General features: G+C 41.3%; 1 protein-coding gene across 4 annotated transcripts in view; it reads right to left on the reverse strand.

Moving 5' to 3' along the window:
- The window catches only part of SNX9 (sorting nexin 9), a 61464-nt gene that overhangs the window by 31107 nt on the left and 15978 nt on the right, over positions 1–14379 (reverse strand). For 3 of the 4 annotated variants that reach the window (XM_045572845.1, XM_045572846.1, XM_045572844.1), the window contains exons 2-4: positions 6801–6887; positions 3688–3762; positions 2127–2252 (exon numbers count right to left, since the gene is read on the reverse strand). In XM_045572845.1, coding sequence (XP_045428801.1) covers positions 2127–2252; positions 3688–3762; positions 6801–6887 — 288 coding nt within the window. The remainder of the gene's footprint in view (positions 1–2126; positions 2253–3687; positions 3763–6800; positions 6888–14379) is intronic. The other variant, XM_036413529.1, reaches the window with a different exon arrangement.

A 14379-nucleotide genomic window follows, 5' to 3' on the forward strand; every position in this document is an offset into this window, starting at 1 on the left:
TCCTGGAGAGACTTTCCAGGCCACGGACTGGGGGTGGGAACCCACACAAAGCCCAGTGGTCTTCGGGTTGTGGAGACAGCTGGGAGTTTGGGGCCGAGGACCGAGGGGGAGATGTGACTGACTGAAGGAGGCCCCAGGTTTTGGGCTCAGTACTTATCAGCATATGCGGGTGAGAAACCTGCCACATGAGAGGATTAAGTGTCAATATATCACATACGGCCCTTCTCACCAGCCAGAATTGAAAACCTCATCATTCACAGGCACTAGGGACAGACTGAAAAGGGTTTTGCTTCCCGGGAGGGGGAAAAATGTCCTTAGACTAAATGTAGCTCTGATCTCATTTTAAAATGTTTTTAAAAATAAGCTGTGAAAGGATTAAATTGTTTCTAAGTAACTTACCTGCATGCCAGAACGAGGATATAAAACTATCCAGCATATAATAACAAGATAGAAGTCACAAATGTCTGGCATCCAATAACAAATCACCAGGCAAGAAAAGAAGCAAGAAATTAAGACCCATAAAAAGATAAAAACCAATTGAAGCTGACCCAGCAATAACAAATGATAGAATTAGTAGTATTTAAGAGCAAGAAAAATGTCAAATATTGATGTCAGAGGAAATACTTTGAATGGACTTCTAAGAGGTAACAATTTTAAGGGGAAAAACACTGTAGTAATTCCCCTGGGTCCCTAATAAAACTTGACCTGACCCAAGCTCATTCTGATCAGTAATGGTGGGCTGACTAGATATTATGTCTTCTGATGTGATGTATTATAGCATGAATATACAAAATTACCCATAATATATTCTTGCCCAAAGTGTTCAATTTGAAACCTTTGAGGCTTTAGCTACAATTTCAAGTTTACAAATAAGTGATATAATTTACGAGTCTCAAATAGTGCTACAAGAATCGAGAGGAAGCAAAGGGGACAAGAAAAAACAGACTTCTAAAGGAGTAATGTTTGATTTGAGACCTAAGGGTTGGGCAGACTTCTGAAAGATGGAAGGAATCATTCTATAATTCTTGGAAGAGAACAAAGATACAAAGAAAAGATGGGGTAGCATAAGGCATATTTGGGGAACAGCCAGTTTGGCTGGAGCCTAATACATAGTAAGGATAAGGTAAGGAACTGAGATTGGAAAAGTATCTAATCCTACCTCAAGTTCAGGTGAATTTCTTACACAATTTCCTTCCATGCACTTTGGTGTCTGCTTGGTTATCCTGACTGATAGTGACTACCTCTTGCCTAACTCTTTCTCTTTGCATGTAGAAATGGTTACTTGTTTCAGGAGGCAATGAGGAGGCCCCTAAATGTCTTATTATAGAGGCAGCAGTGTATAATATAGCTGTAACAAGCAATTATCAAATCCCTGCTGAGTACCAAGTACTGTTCTCAATACTTTATAACTATTTTTCCCTTTACTCTTTCCAACAATTTTATGAGGTTTTACTAATGAGGAAACTGAGGCACAAAGAACCTAAGTAGTTGAAAATATATAAAGAAATAGCATTCCCTAAAGCCCATTCACTCTAAAGATGTAGGCAGCAATAATATTCTGATATCCATTCTTTCAATTGTCTTTTTGTCACTCACTGTGGATAATCAATCAGCAATAACTGCACTAGGCAGCATCACCTAAACTGATCATATTTTCATTAAAATTAATGTAAAATTACAGTGTAATTTTCCCACTGAATTATCACACTGTCCCAAGTTTTCTAGAAGGAATACAATAATAGTACCAAGTGCTCAGAGCTGGCTGGCAGTCACTTTTACATGTGTTGCATTTGTGAGAAGAGGGAGCTCTAGTTGAGAGTGCAAGCAAGGTGCCAAGGTCAGACAGATGGTTTCCTGTCCCAGCCAGAGCTTTGACACTGACCACCTCAGCACAGGACCCTTCTTTCCTCTCCTCACCCTCACTTGACAGGGTATTCGCCACTTACAGGCTCTGTGTTCAGATCGTGCCAGACTTTTCAAGGCAACTCTTTTCAAGCAAGTTCTTTGTTAATATCCAGGAGAAATGCCACACAAACATCTGACAGCTATCACATAGCACAAGCTCTCACAATGCTCTTTGCTCCCAGTGAGGCCAGCCACACCCAGCAGGGTGATGTAAGACTCACCGTGTTGTTACTGTTGGCAGCTGACGCATTCGCTTGAGCTGTACTTGCTGAGAGGGAATCGAGGAAGGCTTGGTCAGCCATTGAATTTCCACAAGAAAACGGATCTTTCCCATCACTGGGCAAAATCTGAACATTAGAAAGGATCGCAATCATTTTAATATTTTAGAGTTATTTCAGAGTTAAGAGTCCCTGAGGGCAAGTAAGAACAGCTATCTATTATAGAAAAGGGGTTTATATTTCTAAGAGGCAAGTAACCCAAGCACAGTTAACTATTCCTTTCTGTGAATATGCAGAGTTCTAGGCAGTGCAATTAAAGACAGTATCTACTTAAATCGTCAGATTTTTCTTATTCTTGTCAATTTTCAGAATCCTGAAAGCATGCTGCCCTGAGCTAAAACACACAACATAAACATAAGGCATGTGGACTGAGTTCAGAGGCCTGGGAAAACTGAAACTGTATGGAAAAGGCTGGGTGCGTGCAAATGCACGTTTCTGAGAAGGGCTACAGATTTCTTTTTAAAAAAATATATATTTTATTGATTTTGTACAGAGAGGAAGGGAGAGAGATAGAAAGCTAGAAACATCGATGAGAGAGAGCCTCTTGGGACACCCCCTACTGGGGATATGCCCGCAACCAAGGTACATGCCCTTGACCGGAATCAAACCTGGGTCCCTTCAGTCCCCAAGCCAATGCTCTATCCATTGAGCAAAACCGGTCTCGGCAGGGCTACAGATTTCATTAGATTCTCCAAAGGATTCAAAACTTCCCACCCAAACTCTCTCACTCAGGAACAGGAGACAGGCAGCCATTCATTCCGCAGGCAGCTCCTGGTACACATCTTCCCTGGGTGTAGCTCCTCCCTGCTGGAGGGGAACCGCAGGTGCCTTTATTCTGGATCTCACTCTGATTTTACTCCCAGGCTACCGGGCAGCCTTAGTTCTATATCCCAGGTTAGAGAATAGCTTGCTATAGAACCCATACGGACAGCCAGCGGGGGGGCGCCGGGAGGCTGACCCACAAGAGGGCCTGTCAGATGAGTGGGTGTGTCCCAGGCAGGAGCCTCATTCATTCAAGGTGTTGTAACACTACCCTTGGCATCTATCATAACAGAGCTTAACCCAGCCAGTGGTCCCCAGTAGCTCGTTCAAAACCCTCTGTCTGTGGGAATGGGAGAGGAACTGAGAGAAATGTACTAAAGTTACACTGTGTGAGGCAATTCTATAATAAACAGTATCGTAGGTAGCAGCTATTACACAACATAAGCAAGTGAAAAACAGGGACTTAGATTCAGAATAATGACACACTGCTATCTTTGGAAAGAGCTTCATTTAAATATTTGGAGTCACTCTTTGGAGCTTGGGTCCACAGATAATATTTTCCCTTAATTCCACTTCAATGTATTCTCCACATTTTATATAATCAATGTGTATTACTTTTGCAATGAAAATTTTTTATTAAAAATAAAGTTGCTATCATCCAGTCTGTCCCTTCAGTTGGTAATTCATAAAACTATGTTTGACAAAGACAAGGTGTAGTTGATAAATGACAGTAAGTTCTTACTTCAACATAGTCTGTGGGAACAAGACCTCGTTCTCCTTTGCTGTTTTTTCCTTCCAGCCATCCTCCACCAACATCCTAAAAAATAAAATTAAAATTAAAAAAAAAGGAAAGAAAGAAAAGAAAGAATGTAGTTGGAATTTCCTGCAAAAATTTTACTTTGGAAATTGTTATATATGTGATGTCAAAATTTTAAATTTTTAAGCCTTTTCTTTACTCCAAAAAATGATATCATCTAAAAACAAGAAGTAACAAACTTCAACAATAAGTGATAAAGATTTGTAAATAACCTATTCACAGAATGCCATCTTTCCTTCCTAGTTATGGTCTGTGGTAGATTACAAAAATGATCTGCAGCTCAGATTGTCAAGAAGCAGAATGCACACCCCACCTCTGGAACCGGCGCTGTCCGCTGTGGTCTCTTGGTCAGCAGGGAGATGGAAACGGTGGGGTGAGCTCAGGCCTGGCCTCCGGAGGCCTTCCCCCAGAAGAGCTGCTCTGTGAACACATCTGCGTTGCTAGATGGTGATGAAGACAAAGCCCAATCTGCCCCATCTAAAGTCAGTCTACCCCCGCAGGAACACTGTCGGTCACGTGAGTGAGTGAAGCCATGTGACCCAGGAGGCCCCAGCCCAGCCAGGTGACCTCCAGCTCATGAGTGAGCCCCAGCTGGTAGAACTATCCGGCTGACTTGTAGACTCCTGAGCAACGACAAATGCTTATTTGTTCTAGTCGCTAAGCTCTGGAAAAGGTAATTATTTAGAAAAAACTAACTGATCCGTGGGTTCTTTAGCTCTTCTTGTAAAATACTACTAATAAAATAAGTAATAAAGTACTCTATACCAGGATTCCTGTGTTTCAATCTATTATCTCAGCAAAAACCCACTTTCCCCCCCTTAAAATAGTTCATAAATTGTGCCCTAATTATTTATTAATTACCTGAATCTAGATAAAACATTTTTCATTCTTTTAAAAAAATTAAGCCACAACTCTGTCCATTTTTGACAACAGCATCTTAGACATTACTATTTTTCTAAGATATAAAGAATATGTCTTCATTTAAAAAAAAATTAGATAAAAGAATCAAAATTTCATCAATGATTAAAAATAGAACCTATTTACTTATATACACCTAGCATATTTTACAGAACTACATATTCTTTTTCTACCCAGTAATTCATTTTTGTGCCTAAGGCAGATTTTAAAATACTAGGTTGTAAAAATACTATCACTAGTAAGAAAGCACCACCCTCCTCTCGGGCATCCTCGTCTCCTCCCCGGCTCTTTGTGCTGCTGTTAGCTGTCCCGCCCCCACCCCCTGCCCCCACTGGGTGGAACAGCTGCATCTCCTTCCTTCCCCGAGTCCCCTTGGCCTTCCTGGCACCTTCCTCGTGTGCTTCCTGTCAGAGCCCAGGGAGCCAGCTCTCATCTCCAGCTCTGCATTTCCATTCTTAAACTGATGCAGGCCACGGTTAGTTATTTTCTATTCTTTAAACTCAACATATCTAAAAGTAAACTCATTTAATCTTTTTTCCTGACTTACACACATTAATAAGTCCACCATTGTCTCAGGCGCAAAGAACAAACACCTCAGGGGTCTCTGACCCTCTTCTCACCAACAGTCCCTAATCAGGCCCCAAGTCCTCTGGGTCTGACTCTCCAAAGCCTCCGATATCCATTTTCTTTCAACTTCTATTGTTGTGACTCAAAGTCATGTCCCTTGACTCAAATCCATTCCATATGCCTCTACTAGATTAATTTCCTCAAGTGCTGGTCTCATCATGTCCCTTGCCAACTCCACCAACCACCAAGAACTAGCAAAACCCTTAAATGAATCCACTACTAAGCAAATGAAGCCCAGAATCTCTGTATGGCATACAAGCCCTGTCTGATTTGGCTCTCAGAGCCAGTGTTCTTAGTCTGTCTCCTACTGGTCTGTACACACCTGGGACACTGGTGTACATGTAGTGTTCCCCAGCAGAGAAAAAAAGCAGAAGTTTAGAGGCCAAACAGACGTGGATTTGAATCCTTGTTTTGTCACAAGTAGAATGGCCTTGGATAAGTTACTTAACTTCTCTAAGTCTCGTTACCCTCATTTGCAAAAATACTGACCTCACAGCGTTCAAAGGGAAAATACAATAAAGTATGATAGAACTTAGCCAAACACTGGACTCACAGGTTGTCAATATAGTTGCTGCGACTTCTAAGAAATACTGAATACTTTCTAATTTTAGCACCTTTGATCTGGCTGGGATCTGGCTAGGATTTCTATTTGATGAACTCCTACCCAGCTATCTTTAGGAGACTTAACTTTCTCAATGTTTATAAAGTACTAGAGGCCTGGTGCATGAAATCCATGCACTGGGCTGTAGGGGTTTGAGGGGAGCTCCTCAGCCCAGCCTGAGCCTTCTCACAGTTCAGGACCCTTCCGGGGATTGTCTGTCTGCCGGCTTAAGTGGATCCCTCAAAACCATCCCCTGAAACCAGCTCTCCAACATCCCCAAGGGGTCCCAGATTGCGAGAGGGTGCAGGCTAGGCTGAGGAGCTCAGCCCCACCAGGGCATAATCCGGGCAGGGGAGAGATGCAGGAAGTTGGCTAGCTGGGGAGGGACCGCAGGAGGGCTCCAGCGCCACACCTCAGCAGCAGGCTAACCTACCAGTTGGAGCGTCTCCCCCCTGGTGGTGAGTGCATGTCATTGCAAGCCACTGAGCATATCATTAGCATATTATGCTTTGATTGGTTGAACAGCTGACCAGTTGACTGGACACTTAGCATATTAGGCTTTTATTATATAGGATTCTTGCCCTGGCTGGTGTTGCTCGGCAGTTAGAGCCTCAGCCCATACACTGAAGGGTCTCAAGGTTGATTTCTAATCAAGGGCACATCCTGGTCAGGGCAGCAACCAATGGATGTGTTTCTCTCACACCAATTTCTCTCTGTTTATGTTTGTCTGTCTCTCTCTCACCTTCCCTCCCTTCCTTCCTCTTTATCCCCATTCACTCTGAAAAAGCAATGGAAAAAACACCCTCTGGTGAGAATTAACAAATAAATAAATAAAATCTTAAAAATTAGGTCCTTAAGGGACAATCCAATTTAAATGCAATAGTTCTCTTACTGGATTTGTAATTGTGATGATTTCTCCTTCCTTAACCGTCAGTTCATTATTTCCAGGTTCAGCAGCAAAATCATACATAACCCGAGCCTGTTGGGAGTGGAAAAGAAAAGAAGTTACAAATATAAACTTAGTAAAAAACCAACAGCCTTTAAGTTCCCTTTGTATACATGCTGGTATGAACAGACACCACATGACAGTGGCTGCCATGTTTCGGGAGAAAGGAGACATATTACCACACGATTCAGAGCCCGGTTCTGTTTTGGAAACAGGAGAAGTTCTGGTAACTGCCCACAATGCATTTAGAGATTGGCCCCCCAAAAGTCCTCAAAACAAACCCATTTCATCAAGGGGGGAAAGGCATGTCCCTCCTTTCCAGGGGGTAAGTAGTAATACAGACATTGTTCACTATGGGAACGCACTCTCAGGGACCGGAGAGATGCAGAGGCATACACATATGTAGACACCTGGGAGAGGCAGACGTCTTGAGATTTTTCCCCTTGCCATTACAGCTCTCACTATTCTTTATCTACAGCCTCTGGGATGAATCCTGATAATGCATTTTCCCAGCCAAGTAAACTCAGAGTGCAGGATATACACTGCATTCTTGTTCTACAATATTACCCACTGTACGCTGACTCATAGGGCTGTGGAGACTGGCCAGGTAACCTGAACAGTTAGAATTTTCAAACATTTTCCTGCAATGAAATCTTAATTTCTCAGAAAACATACTAAAAGGAAGGCATTCTGGTTGTGAGGTTACTCCTCCAGCCTCTTCCTTAAGAGGATCCTTGGGGCACCAACCCAGAAGTGTGAGCTCCTTGGAATTCTGCCGCACATGTATTCTGAGAGAGAAGCTCCGTGGAAAAAATGTTGAGATATATATATATATATATATATATATATATATATATATATATATATATCTATCTTGCCCTAATTGGTTTTTCTCAGTAGACAGAGCACCAGCCCATGGACGAAGTCTTGGGTTTGATTCTGGTCAAGCGCACATGCCTCGACTACAGGCTCCGTCCCTGTCCTGGTCAGGCTGTGCGGGAGGCAGCTGATGGGTGTGTCTCTCCCCCTCCCTCCACCTTCTCTAAAAATCAATGGAAACATACCCTCGGGTAAGGACTAACAACAACAACAACCACCAAACCAACAAAAACCCCTTTTTTAGTCATTTCAAATGCTATATAAATGCCTTCCATGGACTGTCTCATAGAAAGAAGTACATCTTATAAATGGAGGCTCACCTGAATCTATAGATTATATGGTTTATTTTTAAAGTAATTGTCTAAGAGGCAAACTGAAGTTTACCTCCAGGGCTAGTCAAATAGGACGGATGGCATTGCATTCACTTCACAAATATCTACCGCACACCTGCCATACAGAGGCCTGTGCACGCTCTCTTGCTCGCCGGGCGCTTTCTCACACTGGCTTACTGATGCCCGAGATTCTTACCATAAGGATTAAGAATTCTCAGCTAGGAATAAAAGACAAGGGAAAAACCTAAATACAAACTCATTTCCATATACATCAAAAATAATAAGATGGACTGATGGGTGAATATGTGATAAAGCATGTATATTAATAGTAAATGCTATTTATAGAATCTAGATGGTGGGTTTATGGTGTTCAATGAAAAATTGTTTCAACTTTTATGAGAGTTTTCATAATAAAATGCTGGACAGAAACCAATGGTAGTGCATAGTGTGTCAGTGAAGAAATGGCACCTGACTCCTTACTCCCGTCTTCACAGAGAGGCTGGGAAGGGGGTGGGAAGAACAGACTGCAGGCAGAGAATTCTGGGAGCATTAATTTTCCGTAGGTCATTTCAAGCACAACAAACTGTGCCGAGGTATTTTTCTCCTACAGCTGCAAAAGGGGAAGAATTCTGCTTGTCATGTGGAATATTTTTCAAAAACATGTCATACCAATCTCAATCCTATGAGATCAATGGGTACGGCGGGGCGGGGCGAGGCCCCTGAGCCAGGACACACCCCTCAGCACAGCAAGCTTCCTGGGGAGGGTCTGGTGTGCTGACAAGAGCCAGATGTTTTCTTATTATTCTTTAAGAATCCCAGGTAACCATTCTTTTTTAATCCCACTAACTCCAACTAATCCCCAAATACAGAATACCAAAGCCTCTTGTTTACCAAATTTATAACTTGGTAAACAGGATGTCAAAAATAAAAACAAAAACTGGAAACTCTTACACATTTAAATGTTACTAAACATTTATCCGAGGCAAAAATGTATATAAAAGTGTAGGTTTATTTAAAACACTGATCAATACTTTTATTTTAATCTAGAGATGTTTCTTAAAAATTAGAAATGAGAATAATTTTGGAGAACAAAAATATTCCAAAGGCACATCCCCAAATGAGCATAACAGGCCAAAGAAAACAAACTGAACGTTCAGCCTTGAGGAGCAACTTTTCTTCTTTTCTCCTTTTCTCCTTTTCTCCTTCCTTCCTTCCTTTCCTTCCTTCCTTCCTTCCTTCCTTCTTTCCTTCCTTCCCTTCCTTCCTTCCTTCCTTCCTTCCTTCCTTCCTTCCTTCCTTCCTTCCTTCCCTTCCTTCCTTCCTTCCTTCCTTTCCTTCCTTCCTTCCTTCCTTCCTTCCTTCCTTCCTTTCCTTTCCTTTCCTTTCCTTTCCTTTCCTTTCCTTTCCTTTCCTTTCCTTTCCTTTCCTTCCTTCCTTCCTTCCTTCCTTCCTTCCTTCCTTCCTTCCTTCCTTCCTTCCTTCCTTCCAACTTTACATTTTACTTCTCAATTACAGTTTACATATAAGATTATTTTGTATTAGTTTCAGGTGTACAGCATAGTACCCTGTTTCCTCGAAAATAAGACAGTGTCTTATATTAATTTTTTCTCCCAAAGTTGCGCTCTGTCTTATTTTCAGGGGATGTCTTATCTTCCCATGCGCTAGGTCTTATTTTCAGAGGATGTCTTATTTTCGGGGGAACACGGTAGTCAGACAATCACATACTTTACCAAGTCCTCACCTGGCACCACATCCAGTTAGTACAGTATTAGTGACGCTATTCCCTATGCTCTACTTTACCCCCGTGACTACCTGTAACTGCAATTAGTACTTCTTCATAAGCCCTTCACCTTTTTAACCAGCACCCAAGCTTCCTCCGCTCTGGCAACCACCAGTTTGCTCTGTGTTTGAGTCTGTTTCATTTTGTTTCTTTATTTTGGAGGATCAATTATTCTTCTACAGCTTAAGTAAGAAACAGAATGTATTCTAATAGACCCTGAGAGCATTACTGTATTACATTATTAATATAGATGTATTTATCCCTGTTATAAATGATTTCAATCACTTTAAATCCTGGCTTGTGCTTATTCTGTTATTTTTGAATCAAATACAAAATCTTAAATATCTCTACATTTTCATCAATAGATTCAGCCCACTGCTTCTACCTACTAATAAGAGTTTTCTGAAGCCACTAATTTGTCCTTATCCTTTCCTGCTAAGTCATCAGGAAGCTTGATAAGCTTGCTTTCTATAGTTTCCCTGCTTCATTAATAAACTGTTAAAATACTGTGGCCTGGGATCCAAGAGAACTGCTAGAGATGAGAAATTCTCCAAGGGGACATGGGTCCATTAACTGCCATGTTTTGGGTATGGTACTCTTAAAACTCCCAAAGAAAATAAAGTTGGTCTATTTCTTTGAGCGTTCACAAGTAGCATGTTTAGTAATTTATTCAAGAATCTATTCAAGCCCATGTGGCTCAGTTATTGGAGCATCGTCGTGTACACCGAAAGGTTATGGGTCAGTTTCCAGCCAGGGCACATGCCTAGGTTATGGGTTCCGTCACCCCATTGTGGGCTGTAAGGGAGGCAACCAATCGATGTTTCTCTCTCTCTAAAATTCAATAAAAACATATCAGGTGAGGATTTAAAAAAAATGATTAAAAGGCAGAATCTGTATTAAGGGCTATATATCCCTGCAGTTCTCATTCTGAATACTGTGGTTTTCACTGTACATAAACATAATAAATATACTTTCACAAGGACAAAAGCAATATAATGAAGTTGAAAAAGGAAAAGTTAAAAAATGTCCCTCATTTGCCAAAGAATACAAGTGCTAACAGATCGGAAGTACCCTTAAAGTACCCTTCAAAAATTATGCATTTGACACGTTTGCACATAAACACAAGACCACTTAGAACCATAGTACGTATACTGTTCTTCTCCTGTTCTTGGGGTCAAATTTACTCTCAGTTCTCTTCAAATCAGCATACCTTATCACACTTGCAAGGTTACTACTGACCTCCAGGGCAAAGCACACAAAAGCCTACCTCGCTGTGGTTAAGAAAATAGCTTCACTCCCCACCCCAAATTAAAACAGCTTTATTATTTTCCTGATTGTAAAAAGTCATGTACATAGTAAATAAAACACACGTGCGTGCACTTTTCAGAAACCAGAGATGACTGGTAGAGAACTTATTTGCACTCCCAGTAACAGTGTCTGTCTAAGGTGCTACCTCCCAGGCCCCAGTATTGTGTATTGGATGTTTTCCGTTCCTCCCACAAAGGGAGGGGAAGGGGGAGGGGGAGTGTAATTATTGCAGCACAGCGATTAAGCTGGCTTTGAAACCAGACCATGCAGGTCCAACTAGGCCGAATTCCTTAGAGCTTAAAGTCTCTGTCTGAAATTCCTCAGGAAAAGATAACAGCATAACAAATGGGGTAACTAACTCCCCTATTGGCCTGGTCGCCCCACGCACGCAGCCTGCTGGTCAGTCGTTTGGTTGTCCCTCACTAACCCCCTTGCCAGCCTAGTCGCCCCACGCAGCCTGCTGTTCGGTTGTTACTGTGAGGGCACTGTGACCAATTTGCATATTGCCCTTTTATTAGTATGGATTAATAGTGTAGATACACACACACAGGTATACTGCATGTGCTAAAATCATTGTACAGCCTTCCTTTTTCCAGCCACCAAAGGCTCTGGAGCTAGCCTGGGAGCTCAAGAGAAAGAGCTGAGGACCAAGTTGCTTATTCCCACAAAAGGTGGTTCTGGAACCTGTTACTTCACCACATAGCTCAAGAACCAGATCCACCTGGGGGTTGGAACTGCCAACCCCAACAACCCTGCACTCCTGTGTAGTGCGTATGGTGGGAAGAGTTTACCCAGCAATGTTAAAAATGATGTCCACAAGGAACCCCTCACCCTCAGTCATTTGAAAAAAATATTAGACTAGATCAATTTTAAAATAAATAGGCAAAAAAAATCAAGTTTCCTTGAAAATACTTTGATAAAAAAAAAAAAATAATAGGAAGGATTTTCCCAAGGGCAACAAAAACAAAATACAAAAGAAGGGATAACCAAAAGCATAAAGAATTTACTAAAGAAAGCCTATCAATATATCACATGTTTCTGAGAACAAGTGCAACTACATAAAGATGTCTGTTTATAAATAAACTGCAATTCATCCAAAATCCCAAGGATGCTCAATGACCTCAGGAAGAATTTCAACAAAGAGATAGCAAACATAAAACAAAATGGAGATCGAAACAAAAAATAACCAGTCAGAAATGAAGAATACAATCACTAAAATGAAGAATGTATTAGAGAAAATCCACAGATTAGATGAAACAGAGGACAGGATCAGCGATTTGGAGGAAAGGTAGCATAAAACACCCAATCACTACAGCAAAAAGAATCCTAAATAATGAAGATAGTATAAGAAACTGCTAGGACAACACCAAGCATACCAACTTTCACATCATAGGAGTACCAGAAGAAGAAAAGAAACGGCAACAAGATAAAAACCGATCTGAGGAAGTATGATGGAAAACCCTAACCTGGCCAAGGAAATAGCAGACACAAGTCTAGGAAGTGCAGTGAGTCCCAAACAAGATGAGCCCAAAGAGGCATACCAAGATATATGAAAAAACCAGAGGTTAAGGACAAAGGGAGAATCTTAAAAGCAGCAAGGAAAGCAGTTACCAACAAGGGATCTCCCAGACTGGCAGATAATTTCTCAACAGAAACTTTGCTGATTAGAAAAGATTGGAATTAAATACTCAAAGTAATGAAAAGGAAGGAACTATAACCAAGACAACTACCCAGCAAAAGTATCATTTAGAATTGAAGGGCACATTAAAAGCTTCTCAGATAAGAAAACATTAAAAGTTTATCACCACCAAGCTACTATTACAAGAAATGTTAAAGGGACATCTTTTAGAAGAAAAAAAAGATTAAAAATATATATAAATAAAATGTCAATAACTACCATCTATCAACAATTACTTCAAATGTGAACAAATTAAATGTTTTAAAAGACAGGGTGGCTGAATAGATAAGAAAACAAGGCTCTTACATATGGTGCCTACAAAAGACTCTCTTCAAATCTAAAGACACACACAGACTGAAAGCAAAGGGATGGAAAAAGACATTTCATGAATATAGAAATAAATTTTTAAAAACTGGGGTGGCAATACATATACCAGACAAAATAGACTTTAATATATTTTTATTGATTTCAGAGAGAAAGGGAGAGACACACACACATCAGTAATGAGAATGATCATTGATTGGCTGCTTCCTGCATGCCCCACACTGGGAATCAAGCCCACAGCCTGGGCATGTGACCTGAGTGGGAATTGAACAGAGACCCCCTGGTTCATAGGTAGACACTCAACCACCAAGCCATAGCAGCTGGGGCACAAATTAGACTTTTTAAAAAAGACTGTAACAAGAGATAAAGAAAGATCCAGCAATTCTACTTTTGGATATTTATCTGAAGAAACTCAAAACACTTAATTCAAAAAGACATATGCATCCATATGCTCATGGCAGCATTATTTCTAACTAGAGGCCCAGTGCACGAGATGTGTGCACTGGTGTGTGTGGGGGAGGTGGGGGGGAAGGTGATTCCTCTGCCTAGCCTGCACCCTCTCGCCATCCCGGAGCCCTCAGGGATGTCAGACTGATGGCTTAGGCCTGGTCCCCGGACATCTTAGCGCTGCTGTGGAGGCAGCAGAGGCTGCTAGCACCGCTGCTATGCTCACCAACAGTGAGCCCGGCTCCTGTGTTGAGCATCTGCCTCCTGGTGGTCAGTGTGCCTTATAGCGACCCCTTGTTTCACTGTTCGGTCAATTTGCATATTAGCCTTTCATTATTTAAGATAGGCAAGATATGGAAGCAGCCTAAGTGTCCATCAATAGATGAATGGATAAGAGGTGGTACACATATATAATAAAATATTACTTAGCCATAAAAAAAGAATGAAATTTTGCATGTTTAACAACATGGATAAACTAGAAGATTTTATGCTAAGAGAAGTCAGAGAATGACAAATACCATATGATTTCACTTATATGTGGAATCTAAAACTCAGACAAGCAAATAAAAAAGAACAAAAATCCTAGCTACAGAGAACATTCTGATGGTTGCCATATGGCAAAAGGGTTAGGGCAGTGGTCGGCACTGGGAGAGAGACAAAGATCGATGTGAGAGAGAGATAAACTGGTTGCCTCCCACATGCACCCAACCAGGGGCCAGGGAACAAACTTGCAACCCAGGCACACACCCACGATCTGGAATTGAACCCTGGAATCTT

Source organism: Pipistrellus kuhlii, unplaced genomic scaffold (assembly GCF_014108245.1).
Source record: "Pipistrellus kuhlii isolate mPipKuh1 unplaced genomic scaffold, mPipKuh1.p scaffold_m20_p_5, whole genome shotgun sequence".
Classification (NCBI taxonomy): Eukaryota; Metazoa; Chordata; class Mammalia; order Chiroptera; family Vespertilionidae; genus Pipistrellus; species Pipistrellus kuhlii.